General features: G+C 39.8%; 1 protein-coding gene across 1 annotated transcript; it reads left to right on the top strand.

Moving 5' to 3' along the window:
• Positions 1-4,437: 4,437 nt before the first annotated feature.
• On the top strand, positions 4,438-14,409 carry LOC123457709 (olfactory receptor 4C15-like). The gene is made up of 3 exons (XM_045141994.1): positions 4,438-5,346; positions 12,994-13,011; positions 14,230-14,409. Exons 1-3 carry the CDS (start codon positions 4,438-4,440, stop codon positions 14,407-14,409), a joined length of 1,107 nt encoding a protein of 368 aa, XP_044997929.1.
• The last annotated feature ends 257 nt before the right edge of the window (positions 14,410-14,666 follow it).

Below are 14,666 nucleotides of genomic sequence, written 5' to 3' on the forward strand. Positions count from 1 at the left end.
TACATAATGCTGATATTATAATATTAAAATATTTAATAAGTGGTAGTTTGTTCAATGGTACTTTGCTATTAGATCAGAAAGTTGTTTTGATGGCTTTTTAATATTTTAACCTATTTATTTGCATGTTAACAGCATGTGTGTTTGTGTGAATATGTATTTGAATATATGAGTGTGCCTGGGTCTCTTACCACTACAAACAAATACCAGGTATATTTCCCACTTTTTGCACCTGGCATTACTTGGTTTCAGAGAATCAAGCCCAGGCTAGCAGGCTTTGATAATACCATTATGCACCAAGCCACCTTTCCAGCAAATTTACTAGATTTTAAAAAAAAATTTTTTTTGGTTTTTCGAGATAGGGTTTCACTCTAGCCCAGGCTAACTTGAAATTCACTATGTAATCTCAAGGTGGCCTCAAACTCACAGCCATCCTTCTACTTCTGCCTACCAAATGCAGGGATTAAAGGCATATGCCACCATGCCCAGCTTGGATTTTTGTTTTCTGAGCTGGAGTCTCATTGTAGTCCAGGCTGACCTGGAATCCACTATGTAGTTTCAGGCTGGCCTTGAACTCACAGTGATCCTCCTACTTCTGCCTCAAAAATGCTGGGGTTAAAGGTATGTGGCACCATACCAGGTAACTTTACTGTATTTTTTTAAACAGTTTTTTTTTTTTTTAAGTTTATATATTTTTCTTTTTTAGACACAGAGAGAGAGACAGAGAGCGAGAGCGAGAGAGAATTGGTATGCCAGGGCCTCAGTCACTGCAATCAAACTCCAGATGCTTGTGCCATCAAGATGCAAGTGCATCTGGCTTATGTGGGATCTGGAGAGTCGAATATGGATCCTTAGGTTTCATAAGCCAGCACCTTAATCACTAAGCCATATCTCCAGCCCACTTTAGTGTTTTTTGTTTTTTTTTTTTTTTTTTTGTTTTGTTTTGTTTTTCAAGATAGGGTCTCACTCTAGCTCAAGCTGAACTGGAATTCAATCGTTAGTCTCAGGGTGGCCTTGAACTCATGGCAATCCTCCTATCTCTGCCTCCCAAATGCTGGGATTAAAGGTCTGAACCACCATACCTGGCCCTTTAGAGGATTTTTGATAGTATAAACTGAACACTTTTTTTTTTCTGTCTACTTAAGATTTCATTATCTTGACAAATACATTCATAATAATATGGTTATATCAAATGTGTATCAAGAAGGTTTTCCTTTGTACTAAATATTTTTGTACTATGTTTAGATGAACAGCAAAAAGATAGTATAAAAGATTCAAATATATTACTCATTTTGTGTCATTTGATTCAATCATATTACTAGGAATATATTTGTCAAGATTATTATAGGAGCACAGACATATTACTCTAAATTAAACACCAAATTTCATGTATATTAAGCTTAAGTTTCCACTGTTCTTTTTCTTTTGTGAGATTCAGTCTAGGCCAGAACAGTGCCTTGAGCTGTCTCTGTTGTAAATATTTTAACACTAATTTTAGAAATTTCTTTATTAGGAAAATGAAGCACAAATTTGTTTGTATCTAATGACCATTTAAAAAATGTATTCCTGGGCTGGAGAGATGGCTTAGCGGTTAAGCGCTTGCCTGTGAATGCCTAAGGACCCCGGTTCGAGGCTCGGTTCCCCAGGTCCCACGTTAGCCAGATGCACAAGGGGGCGCACGCGTCTGGTAGTTCGTTTGCAGAGGCTGGAAGCCCTGGCGCACCCATTCTCTCTCTCTCCCTCTACCTGTCTTTCTCTCTGTGTCTGTCACTCTCAGATAAATAAATTAAAAAATGAACAAAAAAAAAATTTAAAAAATATATTCCTGTTAGAACATGAAAAGTTTGTATATTAACATAGGGGCTTATAGCCCTTTGAGCCTCCCATTTAATTATTTTTCTTTGGCTATTGCAGTGTTGAGGGCTGTAATAATCCATGGGTTTTAAAAATATCAAAAAGTTGTGCATTTGAAGTGTAATTTCTCCTAAAACCCATGAAACATTTACTATAATTGTGTATAACTATGAAGAAAAGTACTTATTAACCTTAGTCATGGCAGAGAAGAAATTAAAATTCAAACTGTCCTCTCTGCCCTGAGTGGCTGGGCCACCTTGTTCTCAGCCATCATTATCACCTTCTCCTGGGCTTCTAGCTCCATCAGCATTTTTATGTGATTGTTCATAAGAATTTATTAGAATCCCTTCCTACTACATCCATTAAAGAAGTAAAACCTAAGCCTTCAGAGCTTTGGGAACTAGATCCATTATACATTTAGGAGTCTGGATTTGACTGTAAATCTGCAAGACAGAACTTATTTATTTCTTTCCGTATATGTTCCTGGCACAAAATGATGGTTTTCACTAGGTCAGTCTCATCCATGTAAAACATGCCCTTTTATCATCTTGCACACAGCAATCCTTTATCTGTCCTGCTTAGTACCTAGGCTGAACTCATCATTGCTAAATTATGTATTGTTTTATCCAGTCTATCATAAATGATTGTTGCCTGAACTATGGACTCTGGAGAGCTTTATACTGATGTTTATTAGGTTAATGTAGGTTGGGGGTAGACATGGAATTCAAATTACACATGCTAGGTAAGAACAGATCTAAGAACACAAAGGAAATGTTTGTCATACAGTAAATACATATAGCTGTTTATGTCATATATATAACACATAAGTACATACACACATGGCCATATAGCATAAATGTAACATATAGACATAAGTGTTTATACACCTATAATATAGATAAACATGCGTGCAGGTACATGGAGATATACATACAATGGTTATGTTTTACTGATACATTTTATATGTAAATACAGGAAAGGATTCGTAGACTTTTTGAACCCTTGTCTGCCTATAGAACAGGAATTCAGGAACTGAAATATTTAAGTGGCAGTATCATGGACAAGCTTTCCATGGGTACGTGGTTTTTCTTCTTGCTTTTTAAGGTAGGGTCTCCCTGTAGCCAAAATTGACCTAAAATTAGACTCAGGTTGGTCTCAAACTCACAGTGACCCTCCCACCTCAGCCTCCCAAGTGCAGAGATTAAAGGCATTTGCCACCACAGCCAGCAGTAAGTGGGTGAATGATAAAAGTATTTTATTGGGAACAATATTTTGAGATTTCTAAATTTGACCCTCCTCATAAATCATTGGAAATCAGCACATAAGCTCTTTATGAATATCTGTTTTACATTTATATCAGCCAAAAGACTGAGAAGCAATGAATAGCTGTTTTATAGTAAATTCCCATAAATTCAAACCATATATCTTGAAGCACTATATTTCTTCAAATAAGGTCATAATGTATAAACAACTGGTAATAATAATAATAATAATAATAATAATAATAATGCTTCACTACTATAGATATTTTATTTTTGCTTGTGTGTGTATTATGTGTGTGTAATGTGGTATATTGTGTGGTATATGAGTGAGAATGTACCTTTGTGGACCCCCATTCTTCTGTGGTGGCAGGAGCAGAAGTTTAAATCTCCTGTTCTGTTACTCATCTGTAAGGGTTGTTTTTGAACCAGTCTCCTTTTACTGTACAGAGCTTGAAAGTCTCTGAATACTCTCAGGTCTCTCTTCCCTGGCGTGACTGATTACAGGCACTGTTAGTCATGCCCAGCTGCTTGACATGGGATCTGGAGACCTCAAGTTGGACAGTCTCATGTCCCCTCAAGTTCTCATGTTTATGCAAGGAGCCAAGATCTCTTCCTTGTCTTTGTAGCTAATACTAGTTTGCATATGTATGTATTTGGTCCATCCCCTTTAGATTTTTCTTCATTTCTTGTGTTGCTTTTATCAAAATACTTCACTCACACATAAACAAAGTAATAAAATGCAAGAATGTCAGGGTAAAAATGGCCTTTACACATTCTCCATCATTAGAAGTTCTAATTTACTCCAAATTCTAAACAAAATTTAAATATGACCAGGATTTTAAAGTACAACATCTTACCTTTGATTTTAAGGCTGTGTTCTGACCAGCCAAGGCTGACTAGTAAACCATGGTTCAGTCCATACCCATGGCGGACATAGTACCAAGTTGTTGTCTTTCTTTGTTTATAGCATGTATATAGTTTTAGAATGCATTTTAATATTTCAGGTCAGGAAGCCACTAGAGATGATAAGAGCTAGCACTGGGCAGAGACTGCTTCTCCATCACTGGAGGTGCTTTCTGTAATGACAATAGGCACACGGTGTGGCTATTTCAAAGTATTCAGTTACTTATCTTCACATCAAGTCCATATTATCTCCAGTTCTACTTTCAATAAATTTCTAATTTTCTGTTCTCCAATAGATAAATTTGCATAATGACCCAACAATTATTGATGATAAGATTAAAAATTTATTTGACACAATTGTGTTTTTAATAACTACAGATTTACATGAACATAATTGACTTTAGCCATCTTCGTGAGTATCATGCAAAACCAGAGCTTTGCAACTGAGTTCATTCTCCTGGGACTTTCACAAAATCCAAAAGTTGAGAAGATCATATTTGTTATATTTTTGTTTGTGTACATTGCAACTGTTGGGGGCAACATGATAATTGCGGTGACCATCGTCTGCAGCCCTGCACTGCTGGGCTCCCCCATGTACTTCTTTTTGGCATTCCTGTCCTTCCTGGATGCATGCTTCTCTTCTGTCATCACACCTAAGATGATCGTGGACTCTCTCTGTGAGAGGAAAATCATCTCCTTTGAGGGCTGCATGACACAACTCTTTGCTGAACATTTCTTTGCCGCAGTGGAAGTGATCGTCCTCACGGTCATGGCCTACGATCGATATGTGGCCATTTGCAAGCCCTTACACTACTCTTCCATCATGAACTGGGGGCTCTGTGGCTCGCTGATGGGGGTTGCCTGGACTGGGGGCTTTCTGCACTCCATCATACAAATCATCTTCACTTTGCAGCTGCCCTTCTGTGGGCCCAATGTCATTGATCACTTCATGTGTGACTTGTTCCCATTGCTGGAGCTTGCCTGCACCGACACTCACATCTTTGGCCTTCTGGTGGTTGCCAACAGTGGGTCTATCTGCATCATAATCTTCTCCTTGTTGCTTGTTTCCTATGCGGTGATCTTGTTCTCCCTGAGAAGCTATAGTTCAGAAGGACGCCGTAAAGCCCTCTCGACCTGTGGATCTCACATTGCTGTAGTGGTTTTGTTCTTTGTCCCATGCATATTTGTATATGCACGACCTCCAACTGCCTTCTCATTTGACAAAATGATAGCAATATTTTATACCATCCTAACCCCCTTGTTGAATCCTCTGATTTATACATTCAGGAATAAGGACATGCAAAATGCCATCAAGAAAGTATGGAAGAGGGTTGGAGAGATGGCTTAGCTGTTGAGTGCTTGCCTGTGAAACCTAAAGACCCCAGTTGGAGGCAAGATTCCCCAGGACCCATCTTAGCCAGATGCACAAGGGGGTGCATGCATTGGGAGTTCATGTACAATGGCCAGAGGCCCTGGTGCACCCATTATCTCTCTCTCTGTGTGTCTGTCACTCTCAAATAAATAAATTTTTAAAATGAACAAAAATTTTATAAAAAATAAAGTATGGAAGAGATTAGTGGTGATTTCTGAGGAAAATAGCCATTAAACTTTCAACAAATTTAAAGTTATGACTAAAGAAATATAAATAGTTTGATAAAAATATCTTTGAGTTTTCTTTTGTATATAATGTAGTAATATACAGATCCAAAATTTTGAGCTGGCAACTCACAATATTATCCAGTGTATATTAAAGGACATTTAATATTTTGACTTTCTTTTTCTTATTATTAAGTAGAAACTTTGGACACATCATGTGTTCATACCATCATTCCCTTACTCTCTGCCCCTATTCTACTGAGGGCCCCCCTCAGTGGGATTACTGGTATTCACCAGGGGGTTGTGAGTTATGAGTTGTGAGAGCAGCAATCAGTCAACGTGGGGGAGGCAATGTGTGCCTTTCTTGAAAGATAGTCATTTAAGGAAGAATGGAAAGAGAATTTTTTAACCGATTACTTTCCATTCCCTCCATAATTTGCAAATCTTTGTAGAACGAAGTCATAATACATGATCAAGTAGGAACAGATGTTAAGTCAAGCTATTTGATGTAAGGAAAAACCTTATTTTACAAGATACTGATCTCAATGACTTATAAAAAAAAATAGCTAGAACACAAGTAGACAGCTGATTATTGGCACAACCTCAGGTGTAGGTGTCCTTATATCACAAGAGGGCACTAGTTAGAATGGGCTCATTTCTGCCAGCTACATAATGTGAGTGTCATCATGTTTCTTTAGGCATGTAATCTGATTAGACAAATATTGTCTCTGGATGAATTCCTATCATGAAAAGTGACCATTCGTTGTATAGCAGATTCCTCAGAATTAAATATTCTCTCCTGAAGAGTGGAAGGAAGCTCTGGGGATTCAGGATCAAGTCTGAGACCTGCAACATAAATGTCACACAACGCCACAAGGTTATTTTAATTAGAAACAAACATTTTTTTACTCTAGTGAAGAGTAGGTAGAAAGTTCTGGAAACTTAGGAAGTCAAACCGTCTGGGAAAGGGATTCAAGATTCTACCCCAAGGCTATACATAAAGGGAAACCCATTGTTTGGAGATGAGGCTCTCCCATTGAGCTGCCTGTGAGGGGTGCAATGTGCTCCAGAGATGCAGCTTCCACGAGTCATGAGTCACTGTGGGCTTTCTGCAGATGCAGCAACATGAGACTGCTCATGGTGCAGCCGCATTTGAGTCATCTACTGCTCCTTTAAACCACCCCTCACCCCAATCTATATGTAACCCTAATAAGTTCATTGGTTCACCAAAACTGGTTTTTGGCATCACCATCCTTTGGTCTGTCATTTATGCCCTAGCTGGGGAGAAAAGATTGTGTATGCATCACCCCCGGGAAAAGGTTTCCTACAATGCCATCCCAAGTACTCTGGTGTGGTAGGGATTTAGGAAGATTTCATAAGAACTCATCAACGAGTACTTTTAATTCAAGTATAAACAAAGGGAACTCTTGAGTGACCACTATATGAACAGTACCAGACAAAATGTGTATATGTAAGTTTTATGCTAACACTAGTCACCTTATTGTAGTTAATATAGTTAATTAAAGAAATTTCAAGCTGGGTGGGTTGACACATGCCTTTAATCCAAGCACTTGGGAGGCAGAGGTAGAGGGATATCCATGAGTTTGGGCCCACCCTGAGACTACATAGTGAATTACAGGTCAGCCTGAACTAAAGTGAAACCCTACCTTAAAAAAAAAAAAAAGAAAAGAAATTTCAATAGCATATTGTCAATGTAAAAAGTGGATTTTTTAAAAAATAGAGACATGACTATTATTATGTTATAATAATAATTATTATTGTTATTACACCAATTACCCTCTTGCCATAGAAATAGTAGCTAGGGTCATTAGAAAGAAACAAAGGAAAAAATAGGTTTTATAAATTGGTTACATTTTAAATTATTTGGCGATTTTCATTTCCTTGTGTTTGACTACTGAAATAAAACTAATCCTACTGGAATAATTATCAATAAAAGGATCCTCAACATTTTGCATGTCTTACATATTATTCTCTTAGTTAAGATTCATTAATTTCATTAGCCCTGTAGATTCTAGAATACATCAATTTTCTAGACAAATATTGCAATTTTATTTAGCATATCAATACTAACAAACTGTCACTTAATTGTGCATTTTGGGTAAAATACTATCCACTTAGTTCCTGCATCTTCCATACTTCTTCCAAAGTAAAAGAGTGATTTTGTTAGTTTTTTTTTTCATAATGGACATGTCTTAAAATAAATTTTATTGATCTTTTGGGGATGTCCATGAGGGATTAGGATTATGACTTAAATTTTCCTGTGAGCCAAGTATGTGCATTTCATAAAATAAGAGCATAGGGATTCCCATTGCTTCCTCTCCTTGCTTAGCCATTATCTGGCTTCCTCACAATGGGCTTGTTTCTTATTATCTCTTCCCTTTCCTCAGTTGATAGGAGGCAGAATTTGAGTAGGCAGCTTTTGCTTCACTAAGTGTAGAAATTGCCCTTGGACCTGTGGGAAAAAAATCTAGGTTATTACACTTAACTGCAGGTCAGAAATATCACAAAGACATGGCCCTTTCATATCTCTGCTCCATTAGAGAGTCTTTCCACTCCCTTCCTAGAGAATTACAAAATATCTCACCCAAGACTTCTGGCATCAGGGGTAAACTGGCTAAACCAGCCACCTACCCATGGGGATCATAAAAAACTTGTAAATCAACACCCAGAATTCAATGTTGAGGTAGGCTTCTCAAAGCTCCTCTGGCCTCTCTGAGCTGGAACTGCACCTTGCATCCTTCTGTTACATCCTGGATTTAAGATCCCCTTCTCTTCTCCTTAAAACTTCAAGCTATGATAAAGTTTTTCTGAACCTTATCCTCTGGTCTGTGGATTTCATTCTTTAAATTCATAGGATAAAGATCCATGATTATCAGTGGATTGGAAAACAATGTCTCCAAAATTTCTGTATCACTTAAAATTCCTATATCACAGTGGTTCGTACTAGTAGATAGTTTATTGCTAATGACTGGTGTGGTGGTTTGATTCAGGTGTCCCCCATAAACTTAGGTGTTCTGAATGCTAGGTTCCCAGCTGATGGAGATTTGGGAATTAATGCCTCCTGGAGGGAGTGTATTGTTGGGGGCGGGCTTAAGGGCTTTATAGCCAATTTCCTCTTGCCAGTGTTTGGCACACTCTCCTGTTGCTGTGGTCCACCTTATGTTGGCCAGGGAGTGATGTCCACCCTCTGCTCATGCCATCGTTTTCCCCTGCCATCGTGGAGCTTCCCCTCGAGCCTGTAAGCCAAATAAACCTCTTTTTACCAGAAGCTGCTCTTGGTTGGGTGATTTCTACCAGCAATGCGACCCAGACTGCAACAGTAAAGTGGTACCGAGGAGTGGGGTTGCTGCTAGACACCCGACTGTGTGGCTTTGGCCTTTTGGAGCTGATTTTCAAGAGGAATGTGGGAGGATTTGAAACTTTGGCTTAAGAGATGTCTTGCAGTGCTGTAAGTACAGCTTGATGGACTATTCTGGTCTGAGCTGCAAGACCTGAATGCGATAAGAACCATGGACTGTGAGGTTTGGCTTATGAGGGTGATAAAGAGCTTTGCTTGGACTGGGCTAGCAGTTTGTGTGACAGTTTGCTCTTATGCCCATGTCCTGAGAAGTTGTGCAGGGTTGCTTTGCGTAGAAATGAACTGGTGTGTGCAGAGGGATATGGCACAGAAAGGAAAATCTTTGGGTGAACTGCTGCCCGTTCAGCTGCAACTGAGAGATTACAACCTTTGAGACTGGGCTAGCTGACCTGTGCTGGGGCAACAGAAAGAATGTCACCTCTTTTGAAGGAGCCTGAGTGCTCAAGGAGTGCCCTGTTCTTCAAAGTCTGCTTTATTCCCCCCTGGATTAACAAATTGGCACCCTACCTGGTATCATGGAGTATAAGAAATGCTGGAAAGAGGGTCATTGAGTTTGCAACACGGTCTTGCGTTTTGGAAATGGCCATGGGCAGTGTGAAGCAGGTTTGCTGGTTGCCTGCATAGAGACCCCATGGGGCCATGAGGATGAACCATGGCTTGCAGTGGAGACCCAGTGGAGATGCCGGGACCATGAGATGGCTGCCAAGGAGAGCTGCCGGCCCTGATGAATTTTTCCAGGACTGTGAGTATCCTAGCTGGAGGGGTGGAATTGGAATGCCAGAGACTTGTTGCTGGTTAGAATTATCAGACTTGAAGACTTGTCACTGGCTAGAGTTGCTGGACTTGAAGCTACAGAGTTTGATGTTTGCCCTGGTTGTTTTAAATCTTGTATTGGTTGAATGTTTCTTTGCTATGCCCAATGCCATCTTTTGCAGTGTGAATATTTATTCTGTGTCATTATGGGTTTTTTGAGGTTGTTTTGGTATTATGGCTCAGGTAAAAGATCTTGGACTATGGGGATGTATGAACACCTTTGGGATTGATAAAAACTATGGGGACTTTTAAAATGAGATGAATGCATTGCATTTTACATCATGTATGGTTATCAGTTTATGGGGGCCAGGGGCGGAATGTGGTGGTTTGATTCAGTTGTCCCCCATAAACTTAGGTGTTCCGAATGCTAGGTTCCCAGCTGATGGAGATTTGGGAATTAATGCCTCCTGGAGGGAGTGTATTGTTGGGGGCGGGCTTAAGGGCTTTATAGCCAATTTCTTCTTGCCAGTGTTTGGCACACTCTCCTGTTGCTGTGGTCCACCTTATGTTGGCCAGGGAGTGATGTCCACCCTCTGCTCATGCCATCATTTTCCCCTGCCATCGTGGAGCTTCCCCTCGAGCCTGTAAGCCAAAATAAATCTCTTTTTCCCAGAAGCTGCTCTTGGTTGGGTGATTTCTACCAGCAATGTGAACCAGACTGCAACAACTGGCTAGATAAATTATCATTGCTTGTCTGTACCATTATTCTCAGTTTACACAGAGCTGGGAATTGAACCTATGGCATTATACACGAACCTATGGCTTTATGCTAGGCCAGCACTTTACCATCTGAACTTTATTCTCAGCTCTATATGAAAGAACATGAAACAGACTAGAAATCTAACTAAACAAATGAAATGATTCAGATATATTATGTTACATGATATAAAAACATGTTTGCTTATAATCTTGCATGTTTTATATCACATTGGAGAAAAAGGTGAAGTACTTACAGTGACCTCCCAGGCTCGCCAGCCCATGTCATTTGACTCCCATGACTGCTTTGCCTCCCTCACTCCACTCTACTCATCTCCTCTCCACTCCTTCCCTCTCCTCTCCTCCCCTCTACTCCCTTCCTCTCCCTTCCCCTCCCTTCCCCTCCTCTCCTCTCCACATATTAACTTTTGAAATAACACTTGACCTTCTTCCTTCTGTTTATGTCATGACTCATTTAAAAGTAAAATGAAGCTCCCTGTCTTATATTTTATGAAGCCCCAACTCCTGATTCATTTTTTGTTGTAGAGAATTCCTGTCACCCTCTTTACATATAATTTAAATACTTGCAGCTTTGTTTTTCTCCATCTTATGTGAACAATGTGATATGGAATGCTTGTTCTCACCCAGAGCAGCCTAGTATAGAAGCTGAGTAAACTTGTGTTGCCTGAATAAAATTATGGTATAATATTACTGATATTGCCTTCCCAGATCTTTTTTTTTAATATTTTTATTTATTTATTTGAGAGCAACAGACACAGAGAGAAAGACAGATAGAGGGAGAGAGAGAGAGAGAATGGGCGCGCCAGGGCTTCCAGCCTCTGCAAACGAACTCCAGATGTGTGCGCCCCCTTGTGCATCTGGCTAACGTGGGACCTGGAGAACCAAGCCTCGAACCAGGGTCCTTAGGCTTCACAGGCAAGCGCTTAACCACTAAGCCATCTCTCCAGCCCAAGGCTTCCCAGATCTTGATAACTTGTATTTCTACTTTGACAAAGTACAGAACAAAGTACTCAAGTGAATTTTATGTTTGAGTTACATTCCCACACCTATATTAAAATATATAAATAAGAAATAAAGGTACTCTTGTCTATGAGTATTTCCATTCTATGTTCGTTTCCTATCTCTTGCCAAAATAAACTACGGTCTACTTTTTGAAAGTCATTATGATTTTCTCAGTAGGAACTTTTCTATTTCATTCTTAATTTTTTAATGATCCATTCAACATCCAATGGCATGTTGTTTAATTTCCAGGAGTTTATGATTTTCTGGTTATATCTCTGCCTATGTAGAATCAGTTAAGAGAGCACCTCCTCATTTTCCATTTTATGGAATAAATCGAATAACAGTGGTTTGACTTCTTTTTAAAGGTCTATAAAATTCTCCAGTGTACCTGTCTGAACTTGGGCGAGTTTTGCCTGGGAGATTTCTTTTTATTGCCTCTTCAATCATGTTGTTGGTTATAGGTTTAAATTATTAATCTTATCTTGATTTAACTTTGATAGATTGTATGCATCTAGAAAATCACCCATTAATTTTAGATTTTTTTTTCCAAGTTGGTAGAATATGTTTATACTTATTTCTTTTGAGGTAGTTTCTCACTGCAGTTCAGGATGATTTGGAATTCGCTATGTAGTCTCAGGGTGGCTTCAAACTCAAGATGATCTTCCTGGGATTAAATGTATAGACCACCATGCCTGGCTACATATAGACTATGTTGTTGAAGTATGTCCTAAAGAGTCTTTCAATTTCATTGGCATCTTTCATAATGCATTCATTTTCATCTGTAATTTATTAGAGTAATTTAGTAATTAGAATAGTATAATAATATTTCATTGATTTTTGTGCTAACTATAATTATTTGTTTCATCTAGTACTTTGGGGTTTGATTGGTTCTTGTTTTTCTTAGTATTTAAGGTACACCATTAAGTTATTATTTGAGAGCTATCACTTTCCCTCTCTAGTGCTGTCTTCTTTTGCATGTGTTCCGTATGTTTTTCTATGTTCTACTTTCATTTTCATTCAGCTCCAGGATTTTTTTAATTTTTATTTTAGAGAGAGAGAGAGAGAATTGGTGTGCCAGGGCCTCGGCCACTGAAATAAAAATCCAGAAGCTTTTGCCACCTAGTGGACATGTGTGACCTTGTGCTTGCCTCACTTCTGTGCATCTAGCTACTGTGGGATCTGGAGAGTTGAACATGGTCCTTAGCTTCACAGGCAAGCACCTTAATCCCTAAGCCATCTCTCCAGCCCTCTAGGAATGTTTTGATATTATAATTAATTTCTTTGATGATCCATTCAATAGTGAGTTGTCTAATCTCCAGGGATTTCCTGTAATTTTTTCTTGCTATTCTTGTATTTCTCATAATATCTAGTGTTAATATATTGTGGTTATATAAAATACAGGGAATTATTTCAATTTTTGTTAGTTTCTTGAGACTTCCTTTGTGTTCTATTATGTGATCGATTTTAGAGAAAATTTCGTGGGATACTGTTGCGCCCCTCCCGCCAGCAGGAAGAACGACAATAACAGGATTCTTCTCAAGCACACTTTATTGGGAGCTCCAAACTTATAGAGAGAAGGACCCCGACCCTACGGAGCGCCAAGCTTATATACTTGTGGTCATGTACATGTGAAGCGTTGTCTGATTGGCTTGAGTCTTATCAGACGACTTTGCATCACCCAATCGGGATAGGTGAGCAGCCATGTTAGGATAACGTCATATGCTCATGTGCAAACGATTAGGATGCAAAAGCAATAAACAAGCTGACACAGCAAAGCCTCATGAAGCCAGCGCGGCTCCCAACAGTTCCCCCTTATAAAAATTGTTTTGAACCTCAGGATACCCGATCCAGGACCAGCCCTCATGATGGCCAGTCCGATCGAGGATAGAGCCCAAGACCAAAAGCCTGCTTAAGCACCTTCCCGAGTGCAAGGGGAAAAATCCCTTCAGGGTGCAAAGGCTGCTCATGCAGGGATGTAAGCCTTCCAAGGTGCAATGACAGCAAGGTCACTTGGTGTGCAAAGGCCTTACAATAGGCAGGATGGAACTAACCATCTCGCAGGCTTGCCAGCCACACTTGTGGAGATGCTCTTTGATCCAAAACCATAAGTACCTGAACAATCTTTACGTTATCCTGCTGACGTTGTCGTCTGATTCGACAGATAAGCCAGAGACAGAACACCATACCACACAGAAGGGCTGCTCCGAACATAGCCACCCCCACCCATTCCTTAAAGAAAGAAAATGCAGAAGATAGATAGGACTGAACTGGCATAGGGACAGGCCATGTTCTGGCCACAGCCCAAAATTGCATCTTAATTCCCTTTATCATCATCGGCAGGAGCAGGCTCAGGTTCATCAGTAGTAGTAAGAAGGTTGTCATTCCTTGTCTTCTCATGACGTACAATTCGAGTCAACTGCTCTGGCACCCAGATAGGATCAGGTTGGCCCTGTGGAAAAACACAAACAGCTCCCCTGGATCTGGCTATAACCGGATCCGGGCCTTTCCAGACATTTTCAAGTACATCCTTCCATTTTACATCTTCATAACAAGGAGGGGATTGGGTCATATGTCGATCAGCTGCCGTTAGACCCGCAGCATCAATCATCAGAAAATTCAAAGTAAAAAGTACTAGAGATAATTTATTCTTGGGGGTGTGGCCTTGGCCTATTCCCCCTTTTTGTTTTTGTAAGCATTCTTTAATAGAACGATGGGCTCGTTCAACAATGCCTTGCCCTTGTGGGTTATAAGGAAGACCAGTGGTATGAGCGACACCCACAGCATCACAAAACTGGCGAAAGCCTTTTGCAGTATAAGCAGGTCCATTGTCTGTCTTCAACGCCCGGGGCTTACCCCAAGCTGCCCAGGCCTCTAAACAATGAGTAATAACATGCTGAGTACGTTCACCAACAAAAGGAGAAGCATAAATAATTCCTGAACAGGTATCGATAGACACATGTACATATTGCAACTTGCCAAAAGATGGGATATGCGTAACATCCATTTCCCAAATCTCTCCCAGACGCAGTCCCCGGGGATTAATGCCAATATGAGGAGAGTGCAAGAAAGGGACACAGGCAGGGCAGTTGACAATTATATCACGTGCCATGGCCCGAGATATATTAAATTTTTTACGCAGCACT

This window comes from Jaculus jaculus, chromosome 1, assembly GCF_020740685.1.
Source record: "Jaculus jaculus isolate mJacJac1 chromosome 1, mJacJac1.mat.Y.cur, whole genome shotgun sequence".
Lineage (NCBI taxonomy): Eukaryota > Metazoa > Chordata > Mammalia > Rodentia > Dipodidae > Jaculus > Jaculus jaculus.

Bases quoted from the DNA above. Each gene is read 5' to 3' on its own strand.
- LOC123457709 (XM_045141994.1), top strand. From the start codon at position 4,438: ATGCAAAACCAGAGCTTTGCAACTGAGTTCATTCTCCTGGGACTTTCA.